The following is a 20,193-nucleotide window of genomic DNA, read 5'->3' on the forward strand; positions in this document are numbered from 1 at the left end:
GATGCTTGTCAATGTCAAAATGATTTTTTTTAGTTACCATTGTTAATTGCATTTCTGGACTCTCTCCTGTCTCAGCTCTCCAGCTTTCTGCATCATTCACTTCCTCTTCCTTGCAAGCATCCCCTATTTGTCTTGAACACTCTTGAATTTCTCCTCCATTTTCAGACACTCAACTCTGTGACTCCCCACCTAGATGTGGAAGAGTGCAGCATTGCTCTGTTGCCCAGAAACCGTGAGAAAAACCGCAGCATGGATGTCCTGCCACCTGATCGTGCCCTGGCCTTCCTGGTCACCACAGAAGGAGAGAGTAACAATTACATCAATGCTGCCCTCGCCGACAGCTTCCACCGGCAGGCTGCCTTCATTGTGACCCCTCACCCTTTGCCGGGCACCACAGCAGACTTTTGGAGGCTGGTTTTTGACTACGGCTGCACAGCAGTGGTCATGCTCAACCAGCTCAACCAGTCGAACTCTGCCTGGGTAAGGTCAAAGCGGTATACACATTAATGTTACCACTGATTTGTTGGCACTGCAAAGAAGCAGACAAAGACAACATTTGAGTTCACCCACACACAGGAGTCTCTGTTTGCTGTACAAGTTTGTACTCTCAGTTTTGAGGTTGTGTGAACTTATTTGAGACTTTTCCTGACATACCCTGCCTTCACTATTTCTGTATCTCACTGTGCTTGGGATTAGTTCCTTCATGCCATTTTGCTGGGCTTTGATCCCTGACCACATTGATCTCAAGGCATGACTAGATAACACTCGTCCCAGTTTTCCCCTTCAATCCTCAAGATACATCTCTGAAGAATAGGCCCCCTCCCCCATCAGCCATGTATCAGGGTTCTTTTTGTTGCCGGCCCACTTTTTCTCCTGAGTCTTTTTCTTTACTGCTGAATTCCCCGTTCACTCTTTGAATTCTGCAATAATAGCAGTAGGTGCAAAAATGGTGAGTGGAAACACAACACAATGTTTAAGTTCAGGACTTATTTAAAAACTATAAGAACATATAATTAAATTCTTAACATTGGATTTTTCCACTATTATATAAAAACAAAATAAACACAAATAAAAAATGAGGGAAAAAAACAAACACAAAAGATAAGAACAAAATAAAAACAAATTAAAAATTACATAAATTAATAACAATAAATAAATAAAAATGAATATTAACCCATTAAGGCCCGAACCATGAAAAATTGTAAGAAAAGTCCAATTTTTTTTAAATATGAGGTCTTTATTTGGCTCTTAAACAAAATGTAACAAAAATTGGGGAGGGGGGGTTATCTACCATTTAATACCATGTGATATATTAAAAATGTTATAATTTGGTTTTCTGCTTCTGGGTATCTGTTAGGGGACATAATACAAGTATCAGATTGTGTTCAACAGGATTTTGAGCAAAGTTGTCTCAGAAATTGTATGTGACAAATATGTCACATCGGTTTCTTATGGGTTAAATGAACAATATAGAAATAAATATGTAAATAATAATAATTACATGAAAAGAACAGAATTAATTAGATGAAAAAAGATCAAATGATTTGCCACAAATTTATGACAAAAAGCATTAAAGAGTTAAAAGAAAGCCACAATTTTTGCTTTATTTAAAAATTTTTTAATCTATCTATCTATCTATCTATCTATCTATCTATCTATCTATCTATCTATCTATCTATCTATCTATCTATCTATCTATCTATCTATCTATCTATAAAATGAAATAAATACAGTAAAAAAAATTCTGGGAAAAAAGTGGGATAAAATTTAAAATAATTAGATACCGAATTAAATTAATAGCATTAAATAAATAAATGTAAATAATAAACAAATCATTTAAAAATATACATAGAAATATGAGTAAACAAAATCAAATAAATAAATAGAAAAAATTAGTTAAATGAAAAGAAATTAAAAATAAAACAAAGGACAGAAGTTGTTTGCAACAGCAGGCGTTAAGGGGTAATGGGCTATTAAGGTAATCAAAGCAGTGATCTAGTGCAGCACACTTTGATCATCATGGATGGACAGAGTGATGTCATGCTTACAGATATTCTTCATGAATAGAAAAAAAAAAGACTTATAGGACTAACACCAGTAATTAAGGAGTCCAGGTCAAAGCTGTGATCAGCTGTGACCAGCAGCTTTGTTGCAGTGAGGACAACATACTCTGGTAAAGGCTAATACTGGTTCAGCTTGACAGCAGATGTGCTCTCTGCATAAAGATGAAAAAGATGGACAAATATCCAGCTCTTAATGAAAAATGACATCTAGTTCCTAATGAGACAACAGTGTTGATGTTTGATTTCATTTATGAAGTCAATAAGAAGAATTGTTAGTGTAGGAGTTGAAATGAATAATAATAATTTAAAAAAGACCATGCTGTCTGGTACTGTGGCCTGAGGCATACCAGGCATTGAAACAAGTAATGTTAGGTAAGATCAACTTTCATAAATGTATTATTAATACGGCAGCAAGAGCAGTTAAAAGTACTGCTTGTATAATCTCCAGTTACCTTACTCCTGGATGGTGAATGGGAATAATATAAGTGAACCAATAAATTCAGAAACCATCTGACAAAATCTGAATGAAATTGAGGATATTTTACAGAGTCCAGGCTTTGCTTAAAATCAGATATGATGGTTTTTATAGTGTATAAATATCAGCCGCTTTATCGGCAGAAATGCAATATTCATAACTGTGTTTTCAGTTGTGTAGAACTGCATGAAAACAAGAGTCATTGTGTTTTAATCAACTTAGAATGAATAATTTATAAATGAGGTCCTGCAGGTCCTCCCCTGCCATGTTTTTACAATACTCCAGAGATGTGTCCTGTGTTCGAAGCACATGCTTAAAGCAGAAAGCAAGAAAGCTCTATGGGCTTCTGTGGCCTAGGTCTGGTTCCCTTTAGCTTTTTCCTGTTTTTCTAACAGGCTTGGACAAGAAGGGTGAGGTGTTAGGTTTTCACTCAGTCACAGGCTACAGTTTATTTCACTGCTCAGTCAATCAGCTAAAAATGTTTTCTATCTGTTGCTAATGATAAAAACAAACTATGAGAAAACAGGAGTAATTTGGGAACAACAATAAGAGGAGATTTACTTTTAATTGAGACTCTGGAACTGAGAAGGGCAAACTGGTTTGTAGGGGGGAGCTGTTTTGGAGCTGCAACCAGAAAGACATGATCAGCTAAGGACAGAAATCTGGATCTTAAAACTACTAAAAGCTGATGATTCAATTAGAGGATGACCTGTAGCGTGAGGCAGCAACAGGTCAGACAGAAAAGTTAGTGTTGGATCATTCAAGCACATTTATGAAATCAGCAGATTTTAATAATTTATCTTGTACTGGAGAGGTTGGCTAATGTAATGAGGCCAAGTTGGTGAAGTGGAAGGAAAAGTGCTATCAGCATTAATAATTATAGATACCATGAAATTATTCAAAGCAGAACTTGGTAACTTGAGAATATGAGTACTAGACTTAGGTTGGGAATTTGGTTTAAAAAAAAACACATAATGTGCAGGCCTTCACTCCTCCTTCTCTGCTGTGCTTCAGCTCTGTCTCCAAAGGTACCCACATGCTAGTTACCATGGCTACTGCAGCTCTGGCATCAGTTGACTAATTGTTTTTTCCCATAATCATCTGTCTTTGTAGCTATTACTAAGAATACAGAAAAACAGCTTGAGTAAATATGACAAAAAGTTATTTTAATTTATCGAGTGCTCCTAGTACAAAATCACTACGTATAGATAATTTACTGGAGTGTGTGTCTTTGACAAACAGGTTCTGAATAGTACTGGCCAAAGACGCGATCTTCATCATATTCAACTTAACACTAAAAACTTGTCAGATCTTACACATCTTACACATTACACATGTTTATAACCTGTAGAGAATAACTGTTAAAATCAACAAATTATCTTTATTCCAAGTCTCTTGATATTGTGGTGCTCATTAGAGAGTTAGATATTATATATTGTCTGTTCTGTGCTCTGTTTTGTGACATGCTGTGAAGTCTGGTAATAGGAAAATAAAACACACCATTGCTTCTGTTACTCAGTCTCACTTTTCATCCACTCCCCTATAAATGTTTTCATCTTGTGTTTCCAGTGCAAGGCAGACCTTTTGGGTCTTGCTTGAAAATTGAGTTATAGCCACTTGTAGTTGTTCATTGCAAGGTCAAGTTCCGAAGGCTTTTGTAGAGTTTACGTGTTACAGAGTTCATGTGTGCTTCTGGAGTACCAGTTCTCTCTCTTGTTGCAAGTGGCCAAACACTTTATAATTCTACCTTTTAATGGCGTTCTTTTTGTCTTATTAACACAAATATGACACAATAGTGCCTCACTTTCTACTGCTCATCTCTCTAACATCAGCTGTTCTGTTTTTAACTATGTAGTTACACACACACTCTCAAAGTTCACTAAGTTGCATATTTCTGCACCCAGCCATGTGTTCAGTACTGGCCGGAGCCTGGTTTACAGCAGTACGGACCCATGGAAGTGGAGTTTCTGTCCATGTCAGCAGATGATGATGTCATCACTCGTCTGTTTCGGGTCAAGAACGTCACCAGGGTGAGTTACTGCGACACCAAAAAGCCTGCACAGTTTCATAAATTATAACTCGATTCATCATTAGAGATGCAGTAAATGTGATCCTCACTGGAAATTCCCATGTAAAATTTCACCTCCAGTACATTTGGAGCTGCCTCATGAAAGAAAAAAAAAAAAAAGAAATCTGACATTCTTTCAGCATTAAAACGCCTCTGGCTGTGAACCTGAAACCTTAACTTCTAAATTTTAAGACATCTTGAACATGTGGGAACTGCAGTGTGCTTCACTGCTGGATGTGTGTTTTTCTGCTTTCTTACAGAGATGTTAAATACCATCGACTCTGAAATAAATGTGCTCTAATGTAAGGTCTTGTAATTTGACCTGGCATTAAGATGTAATAAGAGCAAACTTTCCTCATCACAAAGCCTGGTGTTTTACAGTTGCAGCATACTTTTTCATTATGGGATGATAGGAGTGCCACAACAAAGAATACATCTGGAAAAGAACAAGGAAATAAATTAGGAAATATATAGAAATATAAATATTAATATTTTAATATGTTTTATTTATTTATTTTCACTCAATTTCATGCTTTATTTTTACTGATTTATTTTTCACTATTCCTTTTTCTATTATTTATTTCCTTACACCCAAGCTGTCAAACATCTGCTTTGGGGTGGGGTTTCTTTACCACACTAAGAAGTTGGTCCCCACACAAAGGACTCACCATGCTCCAAGCCAATGGGATTTCAGCCTGACTAGACTGCCTCCACTACTGTAATGGACGAGCCCTTTATTGATTTAACTCTAATAATCTTCAATTATCTGTTTCTGAAACTATTTTAGGCTAAAAGTAAGCAATGTAATAGCTTAAATGTCATTCATATTAGACCTAAGAGATTAATGAAAACGGCACATAGGCTACCGATTCGGACGCAGCGGACATCCACTGGTCAAAAATTGGAAAGGAGTTTGAAGGAGCAAAGGATCCTGTTAGTGCAATACATTTAGTAATCAATGTTATGGTTCAGAATCTTGTTCCAAAATATTTTGTTTAATTTGTTGATTTTGTCCTGCGGCTTCTTTCTAGTAACATAGGGTTCTTCTTGTAATCATTTTTAATATGCCATCTTTACCGTCACCAGAGTGTGACACAGATTGGGAAGTGGAAGGGAGCTGGGTTTATCTGAACAAGTAGAATAATGTAAAGCTTTCATCACTGTGTCATCTAACTACAAAATGTAATTGCGTTTCAGGGGAAGATTCACTTAACTGCAGTCTACATAAGCAGGGTGCACAGATCAGATCAGAATGACTGTACATTCACGACTGCTTGCAATCATCAGCTGAGCAATGTTCTGATAACCGAAGAGCAATAGAGCACCATCTTACAAAAGTCAAACCAAAATCCTAAACAAGTTGTTAAAGGTCCAATGTGAAATGCACTTAAGTGATTACATTGCTTCCTTTTAGCCCAAAACAGTTTTCGAAACAGATAATAGTAGACGATTAGAGGTAAATAAATAAAGGGTGAGTCTATTAAAGTAGTGGAGGCAGTCTACTCATGCTGAAATCCCATTGGCCCAGAGCATAGCGAGCTGTCATCACTTGTGTGGGGGCTGACTTCTCAGTGTGGACAAGAAACCCTGCCCCAGAGCAGATGTTTGACAGCTTGGATGCAAGGAAATGAAGATAGAAAGTAATTATATATATATATATATATATATATATATATATATATATATATATATATATATATATATATATATATATATATGTATGTATATGGAAAAAAATAAACAAAACAAAAAATAAATTAAATTTGAAAATAAAATAAATCAATGTTACAATATTCATATTTATTTGTCTATATATTTCCTTATTGTTTCATATTGTTATGAATTGTTTTATGCCTTTGTCTATATTTATTTATTCATTTTCTATACCGCTTAGTCCAATTCAAGGTCACCCGGGCTGGAGGCCAGCCCAGCAATTTGCAGGTGAGAGACAGACAGAGCAACTAAAGCTGCCGAAAACATCATAATAAGAAATGAATAAAAGCAAAAGAATGAATGTAGAATAAGTTTTGGCTTAGTTTAGACATCCTTGACAAGATGCCGAGGCAGTATTCATCTCAAGCTACAACTAGAAGCTGGTCTGTTGTGGTGTTGTATAACGTATTGGACATGGCTGCACTGAATGCATGGGTCCTACCGGAGCTACATCGATGTGTTCATTGTTGAGCTACCGACATGCAATACAATAAATCAATGTCAGCTGACATCCAGTACTCTATTTCATTACGTTAGCATTATAAGATACTTTTTTTCCTAATTGTTCCCCCTCAAATAATTGATAAAAATATACATTTAAAAAATAATTTCATTTTATTACATTAGCTAATAAGTGGATGGAACTAATAAGTATTTGGGCTTCGATTTCAAATAGAAAATGCTAAATACTTATTAGTATAGATAATATTCTGTATTGGAATATATATTCTAGGGTTCAAAGGAATTCCTGGATCCAGGCAGTGATCCGGATCACCCCCAAAATCTAAATACTTGTTCCATATTTCATTTCTGAAATTTTCTCTATTACAAAATCCATCCATTGCTTTTTGAATTACACGCTAACGGACAGACAAACGTACGTTACTGATAACATAACCTTCACCAAGCACTGACATTTCTGTCTTAAAAGATGAAGTGAGAACAGTGGATGTCCTTGTGGTCTTTCCTTAACTTAAAAAAAAAACCTAGTCCAACTTCATAAGCTGATTTATGTTGAGTGTATGCATACAGGTCTGCATATTTTACAACCAGGACTTAAGCACATGCAAACCTTCTACTCAGGATCACTGTCTACCAATTATAGCAGAAATCTGTATGCAAGGTGTTCTCCCCTGTGTCATCATAAGCAGCACGACAAGCGGCACCCAGAACTTCCATCCTTGATTGGCATCCTCACCTACTCTGTCGGCTGCCCTTGTCGCTCCCCTCTCTACCTGTGGCACCATTTTTTTCTCAGTTGATGTATATCATAATCAGAAAGAGGGCAACTTAGCACAGCATGGGTTGAATCAAATCACACAAAAATATCACTCCTCTCCCAGTTTTCGACCCTCTCCCAGTGCAATATTGTGTATGTTTCCTGTGTGTAACAATGATGCACAAGGGTAGGGAGTAAAAGTCAAAGGAATTGCATTGTAAGCATATGTCTGGTTGTGGGTGAGTAGTACAAAGAAAAAAGGGACTGTAAATTCCCACCTCCACTGAAGCAATTCCTCTATGCATCGTTGGATGTCTTTGCCAGCCTAATTTGCGTGAGTTACAGTTCTCCACTGGTCCTTAAGTATTTGGTGAGATTCTACAGGACAAGGTTATGAACATACAGGGACCTCTTTTACACACAGCACGGGGCCTCACTTACACCTACAGACCCATATATCTTAAAGCCAGGCTGCTGAGTGAGCACAGCGTAGCATGCCAGTAGGCAGGCTGGGGGAGCATTCAAAACTGGCACGCTTAGAAATACTGAACCACAACCAGGTTTATTAAAATAAAGACACATGTGTTTTGGACTCTGACATGTGTTTCATTTTGTTGTTGTGCATTTGAAGCTCCAAGAGGGCCAGCTGGTGGTGTGTCAGTTCCAGTTCCTGCGCTGGTCAGCATATCGCGACGTTCCCGACTCCAAGAAGGCTTTCCTCAACCTGCTGGCTCAAGTGCACAAGTGGCAAAGGGAGTGTGGAGAAGGACGCACTGTTGTGCACTGCCTGTGAGTTGTCTTTTTTGCAACATGCATAATGTATTGTAAATTAAAAAGCCTGGAGTAGAGGCAGAAAAACATTCTGTCCATTTTTAAAAAGGTCCTAGAAAGTAAATTACATCTTCTGAAGATTGACATTTAAAAGTGCATTTGAAATCAAAGGCTTATTCGCAGAGGGATGTATCACAAAAATGTCTAACAACATGGTAAATCATGAGCAAATGTGTCTGATAAGAGAAAGAGACTGTGTCAAGCATGGTCTGTCATTTGGTGCAATAAGATGCAGTGCGATTTATTACAGCAGTGTTTTATAATGTGGAAAATCAAATTGTAGCGTAATGTGCTGTTATACTGTATAGTTCACTGTATGTGTGCTGCTGTTTGCTCCTCTGTTGCCCCCAGAGTGCACACCCTGCAGATGAATATGAATGGGCCGTCTAGCTCATTGGCGACCCATCACACGTTCATACCCACCACCCCCATCTGAAAGCACATCACTCAGCGCTGTCACACAGTGTTACCCACGACAACCAGGAAGGAGATTATGGAGATCAAATCAATTATGGCTTAATACAGAATGCGATGGTTTTCACTACACTAAATCCAGCACTGCCAAAGCACTGACGACGATTGATTACCCTAATATTACTTGTATACTCTGCAGAGTCTCCTATGCCCACCTCCACTGCATCTGTCTCAGGAGAGAGGAAGTAGATTGTCCTCTAGTAGTTTGCAGATATTGCCTTTCATTTCTGATGACCTGGACAGTCATTTCACAAGAAATACTGCTCTGTGTGGCAATTTCTCAATTTGTTTTTTTTTATAGTGTTTCTTATATTGCTATTTTCATGTTTTATGAATATCATTTATTTATAGTTTGTCCACGCTGTAAGAGCAGTATCAAATGCCTGTTTTTATGAAGCAGTAGGTTTATCAGATTACACAGATGCATCTTCTTTAAATTCCATTATTGTCCTCTAGAACTCATCTCATTTTAGGAATCTTATTCCCAGTGGGAAGGGAAATCTATTTGTATTTTTTACATTTTATATCCAGCACGGTTATAGATCTAGTACATAAAAAGCATTATAAGCTTTATACAGACCATAAAACCTGTGTGTTTGTGTTGCATCACACTGACAGTCATTATCCTAACTTGAACTAAATGTCAGGCACAACAAGGATAACTTATTTGTACACATAGTATATTGCATAAACATTCATAAACCTACTTCCATTCCAGTGTCTCAGTCAGGCTCTGCTTAGCACAGTTTGCTTGAAGCTAATTGCCAGTGTCAACAGAGTTCACCATCTTTGTTTAGTGTTGCAACTTGCTAATACAGTATTAGCTGATGGCCATTTAACAAAAAGCTGAATGACTCAGTAATGAAACTGAATATTTGATACTAAAACAATGCCTGATTATTGAAGCAGGTAAAAGCAGGTAAAAAGTTTGGGAGTGAGGTTTGTTCTGAGGGAAACATAAATGTCTTCCCCACGTTTCACGGCAGTCTATCTGGCAGTTGTGAAGATTTTTCACTCAAAACCGCAAATGTCAGCCTCATATTGGTTTTAGAGGAAAAGTCAGGGGACCACCAAGGCCAGATGGGGTTACTCCGTGGGGATGATCAAAGGTCTGCACTAAATTTCTTGGCAATCCAGAAATTTCTTGCTGTGATATTGCAGACTCATGTGGTCGACCAAACTACACACAACTTTGACAGCAGTGCTCCAGGCAGGATTAATATGAACTCACTTTATGCATTAATACAAAGGAGCATTTGAAAAAGTTTTTCAATAACATTTCCACTCCTAGAAGACTTAAGATTTTTTTAAACCTGGAGGTCTTTTCATTGAATGTAGTTTGTTAAATTATTAAATTGGGCGTCCATAAACTGTGATGGTCCTGTTTGTTTTGTCAATAATTTTCTTATTTGAAGACACTTCAGACCAACATAATGTTCACCTGAATCTACAAACACTAAAGACAGAAGCTCCAGTTATAAAAATATTCATGCAGTTTGGTCCCACATCCATCTGTTTCCTATTTATTTTTTTCCACTAAACGTCTCTTCTATTCCCACTGTTTACTTCTAAAATTACACTGCTTCTATTTATTGTGTTTTTCTTTTTCTTTTTTTTCTCTCTCTTTTTCAGTGGACAAGGTAGGGGGCAAAAATAGAAAATAAGGTTACTGCTATATAAGTGATTACATACTTTATACTTCAAGTTCCAGTCCTGTACTCAGCCTCCTAAAACAACAATATTTATCAAAAATGTAAGTTTTACAAATAAATTCAATTCAGCTTTATATGTATTTTGCCAATGCACAACAAAGCAATCTCGGTTCATGTCACAGACAAATCTATTTAAGTCAATGAATTGTGATCCAATCAGTAGTCACACAAGCCAAATCATGAAAAACTAGAAGCACTTAGAGAACACAGACATCCGCTAAGCCATTGTAATTTTTGTTTTGCCCATTGTGGGCATTATTTTATTTTTGAGTTAGTATGCCTCTAATGACAACATTATCTCCCTATATTAAAGAATCCTTTAAAAAACATTCCTGGATCCAGGCAGTGATCCAGATCACCCTGAAAATCTAATAACTTTTTTTTCCATTTTTAAGATTTCCTGAAAATTTAATCAAAATCCATTTTTGAGATATGCTGCTAACAGGATAGATAGACCAACCAACTCCTCCGAATACATGACCTCCACCTTGGTGGAGGTAATAATAGCCTAGCTAAGGAAACCAATGGGTTGCATCGAATATTGACTTCAGTTCAATCCCCCATCCTGAGTATGCACGGGGTGGCGGGCAGCAGCTGAAAGAAAAAAAAAACTAACAGGAAGTTAAAGCTCCAACAGAATTCAGCTCAGGGAGGACGGCCATCTGCCTCAGCCGGTTGGGGTGGAGAGGATAGGGAAGAGAGACCAACAGGCACCACAAATTTTAGTCGGGGAGACCTGCTGAGAGAGAAGAGAGATACAAGCTAATGATGACAATACTATTAAAAGATGGTACACAGAAAATTTAAGAGCAGAGATACGAAAAAGGAAAGAAGTGTTGAATGCATCAATGGATGTCCCTCAGCCATCTAAGCCAATGGCAGCATAACTAAGGGATGGCTAGACAACCCCTAAATATAACACTTTTAAAAAAGGAAGGTTTTAAGCTTTAAAGGTAGAGAAGGTGTCCCGAACGCAGTCTGGGAGCTGGATCCATAAGTGAGGGGCCAGATAGCCAAAGGCTCTGCCTCCTTACTCTAGAGACTCTGGGAATCATAAGAAAAACCTGCAGTCTGAGAGTGAAGTGCTCTGTCGGGAATATATGGAAGAGATCGTTGATATACAGTGGAGCTTGGTCATGGAGAGTTTTATATGTGAGAAGAAGAATTTTAAATTCTATCCTGGATTTCAATCTGAAACTGGATCTGCTAGCCTCCAATAACTCCCCTAAATTGCGCTGGCTTCTCATGCAAATCAGTTTTATACCTCATAAGCAGTCAGGATTGGTTCCTCCAGTTGTCCACATGAAACAGAGCCCGTCTGACCTCACCTCTTTCAGACTGTAGATGGTACTCTGCAGATTTAGAGCAGAAATCCTTAGCTATAGTATTGATGGCTGGCTGATTTTCATATGTCTCTTGCAACATACATGCAAACAGGGTTTGAACTTGACATTTAGCAGAGAGGGGCTTTAAACATTTGCAATAATCTGTCCTCAACTAAATCTTTTATTAGAACTGTACAATAATTACAAGAGCACAACCCCCCCCTCCCCTCCCCAGTTTTCGCTTCCTCACAATACTCTTTCTTGACTTTGCTTTAACTTTTACTTTCCCTCTGATCCACCGAAGCTGATACTGTGAGGTCCATCTTGTAGGAAACTGCTGCTGGTTGTGACTAAAGCTTCAGCTGGCAACAGTTGAGGCGTAAGTCTGAAACACTGCAGTTAAACAGATAACTAGAGGAAATAATTCACCCGACTCTCTCTGATAGCTGCTGAGAATAATAGGGACAGACTGTAGCTGTGATTACATCTGTAGCCATGGGATGACATGGGTTGTCACTGTGATTGTGTCTGTAACCATGGCTCTGCTTTGGTTGTCATGATTATAACTGTGACACATTGGTATAAAATGGGTATAATGGTAACTACAAGAGGCAATCACATGCATAGTAAATTGTCATAGTTTTATTTACTGAACGTTAAATTCCTGTGGTTTTTGGAAAGAAAGTAATGCAAAATCCATCCATCCATCCATCCATCCATCCATCCATCCATCCATCCATTTTCTTCTGCTTTATTTACAGCATTAGTCATACATATTATCAACATAATCGAAATCATGAAAATGTGATTCGTTCAATTTTTTTCCCTTTTCTTTAAACACTATATTCTCCTCCACAGCAATGGTGGTGGTCGTAGTGGGAGCTTCTGTGCCTGCAACATCCTCCTTGAGATGATCCAGTACCAGAACATGGTAGACATCTTCTATGCTGTCAAAACTCTACGCAACTGCAAACCCAACATGGTAGAGTCTCTGGTAAGAAAGTTTAAATAATTTATCATTTCCTTTGAATATTTTCCTGTTTCTTTTTTCTTTTAAATGAAAGAATATTGTGTATTTCCACAGGACCAGTATCGCTTTTGCTATGACCTCATCCTGGAGTACTTGGACTGCTTTGAAGGCAGATAGCAACTAAATGTTTACGACAGCAGCGGTATCCTGTGCGCTGGAGATTCAATTTGAGGCCACCCGGTGACCTCCCCTCTTCTTTAATGTTTGGACCTTTGGACTTGACTTTGAAGGGACAGTGAAGGAAGGAGCAGGAATAAAGAAAAAACATGGTCAAGGTTCCAACTTTTAACCTTTAATGTACAGCTGTGAGTTCCTCCTTGTTGATGTTTATCTCTTTTGATATTTTTTGTGTTTCACTCGGTCCTCTTTGCCTCCTGCTTTGAATCTCTTTTTGTGCTAAGGGTTTCTGTAGCAGAAAAACAGTATTCGGATCCCCAAAATGGACCTGTGTGTTGTGATGAGGGTGACCATGGCTGTGCTTTGTCGCTTCATTCAAACAAGGCGGAGGCTGTTTGTATTTCCATGGTTACCGCTGCATCATATTAACTTGGAAACACTCTTCTTTCCTTAGAGCTGCTCACAACAGCAGTCTGCTGTGGTCATGGTATGACTTATCTATAGTACCATAAACTGCCTTATTGTCTAATGTTTGAACAAATTTGTTCAAATTACCACATAAATCTCAAAGTTCATCATACTGGTGTACAAAACAAGAAGAGACTTTAATAGAGCCGTGGCATTAGAATTGATCATCCCAGAATTCAGCAGTATTGAGGCAAAAACTGTACAGTAGTCCAATGTGTTGTATTTTGCCATAATGTGTGTGCTGGATTACCATGTGTGCTATAAGTGGGCATTTCTAGGGTCCACAGCAGTGGGCCTGGTCCCACCACAGGAGATTCCTGTCTCATTACTGTCACGGTGCCAATCCCACTGACTGACTTGAATCCTTTACTTTGTTCTACTCTTCATCTTGATGTACGCCTACAAACTTGTACTGCATCATCTAATGTTCCTGCTCCAAAGTGATTGTTTGTATTTTATACCCAGTGGGAAAGAAAAAATGAGCAGTGGGGAGCTGCACTGAGATGCCATAGTGGTGATGTGAAAAATGATGTTCCATTAATGCTTTGGTAATGTGTCTCTTCCCGTGCAGCAGTACAGGTTTGTGTTTGTAACTATTTTACTATTTTGTTGTCTGATGCATTTGGTTTTACTGTAAACTATCAAACAAAGTTAAACCATTTAATCATATCAGGTGCGGGGCTAATTTTGAGAACTTTGACATGAAGTTAGTTGTTGTTAGTGGTGTACAATAAGAATATATATTGTAAAAAAAGGGCATTAGGATTGTGCATAAGGAATTCAGTCCATTATGCATCGGCAGTCACCACTAAACATATTGATCTTTTCACATCATTTTCTATGAGTGAAAATGTTGTATTAAAAAGGAAAAATGGCAACAAAGACCCAGCTGTTTAGTTACCGCAGAGCTGATAAGGGGAAAAAAGGAAAAAAAAAAAAAAAAACATTTTTCAGCTTGCTGTCGTGGACTTTTTAATCCCTCAGTCAGACTGGCACATAATGATCCAAATCAGCTTTGAAACAACCTTCTGAAAGCATGCATCACACGGAGAGGAAGCAGTTTTTGATATATTTTCTACCTTTTTTTCCTTTCCCCCAGGACCACAACAATATCTCTTCTGCTCTCCATTATTACTCTTTAAAATATGTTTGACTTCATCGTATCCCCTTAAGCTCCTTTAGCTGGGTGATGGTACCACTCCAGTACCTGCTCTGATAAACCAGGAGAGGCATCTCGAAGCCCATAGAACCTTCAAAATGGCAGCTGGAGGCATTATTCTGCTGCTAGTTTCAGCTCACGTTCAGATTTTGAGACAATACATTAACATCAGCAGATTCCCAAACATTCACATGGATGCAAAGCAGCTTGTTTTTCATGGGTAGCTACAGTGTAGTCAGTGATCTGACTCCAGGTTAGCTGGAGGAAGTGCCTGGACACTTTTTCTCATGAGTAGAAGGAATGTGTACATACAGATGTATATTGTTATGTGAATACTATGTGAATAATATACTATATGTTTGCCCAGAGTAAAGATGTACCGTAAGTAACCACTGCATAACCACAAAGCTGAATGTGTTGTAAATGACCATTTTGTGATTTTTTGGGGGGGGATTTTTTTCCTGCCAGACAAGTGTATGAACTGAGTCTCTGAGTGTTGTCTCCAGCACTCTGAGTAAAACAGCTCATCAGTGCATGTATGACTCTACCGCCTGCTTTGCATTTTTATGTAATTGATTTCAAAATATCTGGAGCTACATGATTTATTTCACCCGCTGTGTGAGTGCATTGTACTTTCACCATTCCAAAGCTTTTGATTCTGACTGCAACTGCCAACACAGGACCACTGATATCACTTGTTTCTTTCTGTATGAACCAACAGTACATGACTACTGTGTTTTTGACCACTGTATTTGTGGGGACAAAGGTTGCATTTAGTGAGAGGGATGGAGAAGACAGATGTATATCGGGGTCAGGACAGGGTTTCTCCTGAGGGATAACGATTAACAATAAAAGATCAAAGGAAAAAAAGACGTGTTGTTGTCAACCTGTCGTTTGTTGCACCATCAGAAATGCACACACAGCTGAAAAAAATTGTTCTGGTTTTACTGCTGATTTGTCAGCAGAAGCAGAAAACTTAACATCTAAAGATGGACTTCCTGCCCATGAGGCTCTGACCCGTCTGTGGTTTTGCACGGTTTTTAGCAAATTGACAATTTGATCTTACCGCTCTGTCTTATCTCTCACCTTATTTTTTCTCCTTTTCCTTTTTCATCATACTCCTCCCCCACCCTGAACTCTTTTTCCATTGATTTTGATTTCTTCCTCTCAGCCTCCATCTCTCTGGTTTTTTTGCTCTGCAGAGTAACGTGACTCCAGACCACAGACTTCCTCTGTCACCCGTGGTTACATTGAATAATGCAGCAGTTCTGCAAGCTGATCCAGTGTTTAGCACAGGGACAAGTCAGATTAATTAGAGGGCAAGACCCCCTGACTCTTGGGTTGAAGACAAAGTAGGCCGTCTGGATTTGCCTCTAGATTAGTTAAGGATTGATTAGCCTTCAGAAACAACAGTTAGGATTGCAAAGTGTGTTTGTAAATGCAGGGGTCTTTAAAATGACTTTTATTGTCTATCATGTCAGTGAGAAGAAGCAGGTCTGCCTTTGAGATTTAATGTGACAAAGATAAGAAGCTTTTTTTATGGAGACTGGTAATTTACACAACCCCATTTAATACCTGTAAGATTTTTGCAATTTCCCTTTTCACCCACTGAAAGCTATTACAAAGCGAAATCCTTTTTCCTTTCTTGGCTACTCATATTTCATCAGAGGTTTAAATTAGCAGGTAATTGGAATATTATCATTTAATTCAGGTGGTGTAATGACTGTCATGGTCAGGGTAACTTATCACTGGGCCAAGATCCAACAGGGTTTAGTTCTTTTTCTCTCTCTCTCTCTCTCTTTGGATTTCCCATCTTAATACCCAATAGATGTTTCCCTGAGTTCCCCGGTCATCAGATATACTCACAATGATGTTGAATTTCTATAAAACAACAGTCCAACAGACAGCACAGTCCTCTGATGTAAGAAGGGAGAGTGAGGTATAACTGTTGACAGCTCCAAACCAGGGATTTCCAACCTTATTTATCTTATTTAGGGAATAAACCAATTAATAATCATTATTCAGTGTTTTGGCACACTGCAGTAGGTGTTACTTATTAAAGAAAATTGTGGGATCTGTAATTTATTTTTTCTGGTATTAAAATTAATGACAAGCAGAAATAATTAAAATTGTTCCCAGTGAAAGACAATTCTATAAGCTGTTAACACTAAATGGCTACTGTCCATTAACATGAGGAAAGCAGGATCTAATCCCTCACCATATCTCTAAATTCATTGGCCACTGTTGCTTATTGAAATTAGAATATGCAGTACACTCTATTGCTAGGAAATGGATAGAAAATAATGGACAATAGCAGCAGGCAGAGGAGCCAGAAATGTGGCATCATCCTTCATAAAAGAAATCATAAAAAAAAAAAAAACTTTGTGTTAAGAATATGTGTGTTAACGTAGTGGAGAGGAACTAAACATAGATGCAATCTCAAAAAGCAGTGGGTGATGCACAATGAATTATAAAAGCGCTGCTGTGGCAGGAAGTCTAGCAACATGAGGAAAACATGGCAGGAACAAAAGTAACCAGGATGTGAAAACTAAAAGTCACAACAGGTGAAGACAAGGATTTAAGAAAGGGCAAATGAAAACCTTTAACTATATATACAAAGGGAGCTATGAGTAACAAATTGTGGTAATAAGTAACTGAATCCAGGTGTGTTGTGTGCAGCAAAAAAAGAAAGCCTACTGACCGGCAATATAGTCAAACATAAAGAGATTAAAAACATGGGAAAAAGCAAAGAAGCAGACAATACATAATCAGGAAAATCGGAACCATAACATAAGACAGAACCAAAAACATAACAAAACCCATAGACCATGACACCATGTTTTGTATTCCAGCTCTGTAGCATAACTTCCCCAGATTGCTCCCTCTGCTCTCAGTCACATGAACACTGTTGCTTTCCTGCAGCAGCTCACATTGTGATTTCAGAGCAAAGTAATATGAGCTTGTCAGTTGCAAATACAAGCAATTTTGCTTTTCCACGCATGATTGACCCTTGTTATTATACTGCAGCTGTTAAACAGTTGCTGGTCACGGTGTTCCCGCTCAATATTGGTGCAATTGCAAAGATTTTTCTACCGACGAAAATACAGCATGGTTAAAAAAAAAAAAAAATCCCAGATTTTTCATATAACCGCAGTTCATTGCTTTAAGGTGTTGATGATTTTAAATTGAATTTTTTTCCAAGTAACATTCACTACAATTTTTTTTTTTTCATTTAAATCTTACATTTGCAGACAAACACCCTGAAGTTGAAGTCGCATGGTTGGGAATAACAACAATAAAATGTGTGCTGACTTGTTTTGCAAAATTGCTTCAGAGGTATAATGCTGGTATTAGCCCTAGCAGAATGTTATCCTTCCAAGCACAGTGGTTTATCTTCCTAAACGTTTCTTCTTTCATGCCAAATGCTTTGCTAATAGATGCAGATAAAATCCAATATTCTCTGGGAGAATATTGTCACCAAAAGCTTTTGTCTGTGACCTTGCCCCAGTCATAGTCAATAAGTCGAAAGACAATATGCATATCATTTAACATGAAAATAATGTAACAGGCTTTTAGAAAAATTCTCTCCTCCTTTTCTGCAGTTTTTCCTATAAAATGCACAAGGTGAAAAGTGAACACACACACACACACACACACACACACACACACATTATCTGGTCCTACCTTCCTGGTGGTACTCAGCTACTGAATCGTGCAACAGACAAGACAGGTGGCCCCAGATTTGTGCTCAGCCAGGCGAGGACAGAGAGGAGCTGGCCACATGGCTCTGTCCACCATGTTCCTTACTGGTTTTACTGCCACAGCCGGTCTGACTGGAGCCCTTATCTCAGCGGTGTGCTTTCAGTTCAGCGAAAGTCATGGTTTACGTGAACGAAAGGGGGAAGAGAGGTGCCCTGATGGTTCTAACCTGGATCACTCAGGCAAACAAGGAGCCAGAGACAGATAACCAGAATTATAGAGCAACTCATTTGTCCCTTTCCTCTTTATCACACTCACTTCTTGCTACTAAAAAAGACTGGAGTAATGTTACTGCTGCTGCTGCTGCTGCAGCCACCACCTCTGGCCACCTTTAACTTGCTCTAAACGGTATCATTTATGGGGTTGAATTAAGCCGGCTGGAGGGAACAAAACAGCTGTTATGAAACGGTAACATTAAAATCAAACAAGACACAGCTGTTGTAAAATCCAGCAAAAGCAGAGAACAAAGTTACAGAGCTATAATGTTGAAATACAAAGGTTTTATACACAAAAGGAGACTCTACCCTTCCTGCTAACAACACAGTCTTTGGTGGAGTAAAAGCTGAAGATATTTTGCCCCAAGGATAATCTCTTGTTGTTAGTACACATAGTGATGTTGAGCCTTGAGAGCTCTGGGCAGAAGCTTGTAAATGATCTTATGTCAACATGAACAATTTCTAGGTTATGGCAATAAAGCTTCTCCAAGCTGCCATAAATTTGAGAGATGAGCTTATCAAAAGGTCAGCCCTTTGAGGGACTGGCTTAGCAACTGGATTTATCCTTCGGTTTATTTGGAGCAGAAAAATGGGGCCACAAGCGAAGACTGAGATCCATCATACTTCGCTATGATCCTTGACAAACTTCGAAAATATTTTATTTAAGCAGAGAAAAGGATACAATCAGTTAAGTTTTAACAATTTTTAGCAGTCTCATTTAGCATTTCCTTTTTTGGTTTGAGGGAAATTGGCTACGGCACACATTTTAGCAGTGTATATAAAAACAACTAAATAAGGTAAATTCTTCTTAGCCATTGGCATTTTTGACTCAAAAAGTGAATGATGACATATTTATAAGTTGTATTTAATTTTTAGTTTCTGATAATGGAATTGTAGCAGCTAATAGCAAGTGTTGTTTTCCTCTTCTCATTACACTGGTTAAAATGAAACATGCAATCAGTTTTCAAGCATTCCCCTTCTTGTTTCCTCTTCAGAATATTTCAGAATATATATATATATATATATATGTGTGTGTGTGTGTGTGTGTGTGTGTGTGTATTTCCTATTGTTTCTAGTTTTTACATGCTTTTCTCCTGTTCGCCTTTCTTTTTGCTAGCTTTTATCCAAATCTCTTGTTCTTCTCCCTTATCATTCTCTTTACAACCGTTTCTTTCTGTATCTCACACATTTGTCAAAAAAGATGCGGTTATGAGGACAGCTGTATTACTGATAGCTAACCTCAGGGGAGAACATAGCTGTCCTCTGCTCCTTCATCTCTCTTTCACGGCAGCAGGGGTGGACTTGGACAAACAAAATAAATAATAATAAATTTGCTGACTCACTGTTAATGTTGATAAATGGCATAGAGCTTGAGTTTACAAAAATAATGACTGTGTCTAATATTTGATTAAATCATCCAATTTATCATTTATTTATTAAATTTTAAAAAACTGCTTTTAGGGGCAAATGTTGTTATTGTTAATTAGATTAATTTATTTCATCAAGTTCCACCCCTACTACTACTACTACTTAGCTATCCATCGCTTGACGCAGAAAAGAATCAG

General features: G+C 38.0%; 1 protein-coding gene and 1 long non-coding RNA gene across 5 annotated transcripts in view; one reads left to right on the forward strand and one right to left on the reverse strand.

Moving 5' to 3' along the window:
* ptprub (protein tyrosine phosphatase receptor type Ub) overlaps positions 1-14,485 on the forward strand; it is a 213,986-nt gene extending 199,501 nt beyond the window's left edge. For all 4 annotated transcript variants that reach the window (XM_041987309.1, XM_041987310.1, XM_041987311.1 and 1 more), the window contains 5 exons: positions 166-480; positions 4,443-4,568; positions 8,170-8,327; positions 12,739-12,874; positions 12,965-14,485. In XM_041987309.1, the coding sequence (XP_041843243.1) occupies positions 166-480; positions 4,443-4,568; positions 8,170-8,327; positions 12,739-12,874; positions 12,965-13,027 (798 nt within the window). In that variant the 3' untranslated portion in view covers positions 13,028-14,485. The remainder of the gene's footprint in view (positions 1-165; positions 481-4,442; positions 4,569-8,169; positions 8,328-12,738; positions 12,875-12,964) is intronic.
* On the reverse strand, positions 10,667-18,457 carry LOC121641269. Its single transcript, XR_006010680.1, has 3 exons — positions 18,339-18,457; positions 11,820-11,907; positions 10,667-11,294 (listed from the first exon to the last, which is right to left on the reverse strand). It is a non-coding gene; the product is annotated as an uncharacterized LOC121641269 (long non-coding RNA).
* Between the last annotated feature and the right edge of the window lie 1,736 nt (positions 18,458-20,193).

The sequence above is a fragment of the Melanotaenia boesemani genome, chromosome 6 (assembly GCF_017639745.1).
Source record: "Melanotaenia boesemani isolate fMelBoe1 chromosome 6, fMelBoe1.pri, whole genome shotgun sequence".
NCBI lineage: Eukaryota > Metazoa > Chordata > Actinopteri > Atheriniformes > Melanotaeniidae > Melanotaenia > Melanotaenia boesemani.